The following is a 2,606-nucleotide window of genomic DNA, read 5'->3' as shown; positions in this document are numbered from 1 at the left end:
ACTTTTAACTAAAAATAAACATGGTGACAAACTGAAAGAAGCTTGGGCAGCACACGAATCAGTGTTTGAGCTTCAGGTCACAGAACGACTCCTGTTTGACTCAAAAATCACTGTCACGTGTGCCCTGCCAGCCCTCTCGTACAGCACAGTGAAGGCTCAGTTACCCTGATCCTCGCTCACGGCCGGGACATCACCATATGCCAGACAAGACACAAACACGCTTTCTCCCCCTTGAGGTTGCTAGAAAAAGTTTAATCAGCTACAGAAATTTGTGAGAACCAAAGGCCACCTCTGGACTGAAAAGGAAAGTAGCCCCTTGGTTCTGGTTTATCTGTAATTAGATCCCCTTCGAGGCTTTACATGTATGTTTGGTAGAAAACAGAGTGATTCTTTAAGAGTGTGGTGATTTCCTCAGACAGTTCCTTCATCCTGGTTTCAGTGACTTCAGAGCCTTTAAAAAGAAGAAGAAGAAGAATACAAGTATTAACAACATCAGAAACTGAATAATGTAAGTCTTTCAAGTACCTCAAGCTAGTCTTTGCGCCATTTTGGTTTGCTCCTAAAGGTCTCCATGTTTGAGGCAAATCAAAATCGAGGGAGATATGCTTTCCCTGGGGACCATGAAGATCCTGCCGCTAGGTGATATGAAGAGAGCTCATACTGGAGCCATTAACTCTTTACACATTTTCCAGAAGCTGCTATCCCGTGAATAGAGAGCTGCTCATCTACTCGGAGGCCTGCCATAACACTAGAGTTGTCCCAGGCAGTATCAGGCTCTGAGCTTGAATTTAATAAACTTATCCAGGCTGCTATCCTCCCTCAGAAAGCCTGAAAGAACCATGAGGGAAATGAGCTGGCCTCAGAAGCCCAGCCGGTCTCTGGCATCTCCCTACAAAGAAATAAAATACCATTTTATTTCATACAAATCCAAAGAAATCTGCTTTTCCAGGAATTACCTAAACCAGGGCTCAGCAAACTGCTTTTGTAAATGAAGTTTTATTGGGACACAGCCATGTCCATTCATTTACGTACTGTCTACGCCAGCTTTCCCCCTATAATGGCAAAGGACAATAATTGCAACAGAGACTGAACGGCCCACGAATCCTAAAATATTTATGATCTGGCCCTTTACAGAACAAGTTTGCTGATCTATGACAACTCTAACCACTCTAGCCTCCGGATACACATTTAGAGGTGAGCTTACATATTTATTCCTGACCTCAGGTGCATTCCATTTTCCCCATGCTAACTGCGAGCTTTCTCGGATGCATTCCGGTTTCCCAAAAGGACGGTGCCTGGGGATCACCTATTTGCTACATGTGCCGGGCAAATAGGAGCATCCCTCGAGAGCGAAATCCTGCAGGGCAAGTCCTATAACTCTCCCTTCTCCCCCAGGACAACAGCTTGTCTGGAAGACAAACAGAGAATACTAGAGACTTCCATCTTACCTTCACAGGCAGTCCTGATTATTCCAAGTCCTGTGTTATTTTCAGCTTATTTCCAACTCGGCTATTCTTGGCTCTGAAAAGCTATCATCACTGGCATCGCTGTATCTATCACTAGATCAAAAGAGGAACTAATTTAGCAAGGTGTAAAAAACCCTGGACAATTATTCTATTTACAATTCCAAACACGTTCTGTAATTAATCTCCACTCAGAGAAAATGCTAAGGGATATAGTACTACCACTTTCTAGAAGGAGGTTAGTCCCACCACACACGGTGATCTTTTGTCAGAGGAGCTGATCACCTGCTTTCCTCTTAAGCTGGAAGTAACTTGTTCAGAAAATTGATAAAAGCATTTTAATTTAGATTAAAATTTATAATCTTCTAAAGACCACTAATGTAGACCAGCAGCATGAAAGTTTGCCATTCTAACAGACACTCTCATACACCCAAGGGTTTGAGAAATTATTTGCACAATTATGCTATTTTCACATCAGAAGCTTTATGGGATGCCCCCACTACCTCGAGACCCATGCAGTATTCGGAATAGGACCGATGGCTGACATGGCTGCTGCCATGTTGGGATCCCTCAGAAGTACATTTTCTCCATGACAGAGCCCTGCAGCTGTAGTTTTAACCTGAGCTATGGGCTCAGATCAGGGGTTCTTCTTGCTTGGTTCCAAATAAATCAGCAAGTAGATCAACTCCACAGGAGTTCTACTGACCTATGGAGATGACATTGCCAGGAAGTGAGTGTTTTATGCCTGACCCATTCCTAGCCTTGACCAACTTTTTGCTGATGGATAGCAGTAGAACTCTGAATTCCATAACACGTGAAAATCCACTCTTTTTTTTTTTTTTAAAGGAGGAAAGGGAACAACTGAAGAAACCCTCTGCTGACATGTTAGGAAGCGAATATTTACTCTAAACATATTGAGCAAGTATCAATAAATACGTCAACAAGAATATAAAAGACAACCTCACTCTCCTCCTTGACTTTTGGACAAAATACTGGAAAGGCTGTGGGGGCGGGGTTCGAGAATGAAGAGTAGATAGAAGAGGATTAAGAATTGGCAGAAAAGACAAGATATGTTAAACACGAATCAACAGCTCCTCAAAACAAATCAAGTAGAAGATATCCCCTACTTAATTTTTAGAGCAG

General features: G+C 42.6%; 1 protein-coding gene across 5 annotated transcripts in view; it reads right to left on the bottom strand.

Annotated features, from left to right (window-relative positions):
- Positions 1-222: 222 nt before the first annotated feature.
- LOC111157099 (CTP synthase 2) overlaps positions 223-2,606 on the bottom strand; it is a 99,045-nt gene continuing 96,661 nt past the window's right edge. For 3 of the 5 annotated variants that reach the window (XM_022518341.1, XM_022518343.1, XM_022518344.1), the window contains 2 exons: positions 1,449-1,559; positions 242-451 (listed from right to left, as the gene is read on the bottom strand). In XM_022518341.1, the coding sequence (XP_022374049.1) occupies positions 1,490-1,559 (70 nt within the window). In that variant the 3' untranslated portion in view covers positions 242-451; positions 1,449-1,489. Of the gene's footprint in view, positions 452-1,448; positions 1,560-2,606 lie in introns of all 5 variants that reach the window. The other 2 variants (XM_022518342.1, XM_022518340.1) reach the window with 2 other exon arrangements.

This window comes from Enhydra lutris, unplaced genomic scaffold, assembly GCF_002288905.1.
Source record: "Enhydra lutris kenyoni isolate GAN:26980312 unplaced genomic scaffold, ASM228890v2 scaffoldscaffold52, whole genome shotgun sequence".
In the NCBI taxonomy this organism is placed as follows: Eukaryota; Metazoa; Chordata; class Mammalia; order Carnivora; family Mustelidae; genus Enhydra; species Enhydra lutris.
This window is presented reverse-complemented; position numbering and strand designations above follow the sequence as displayed.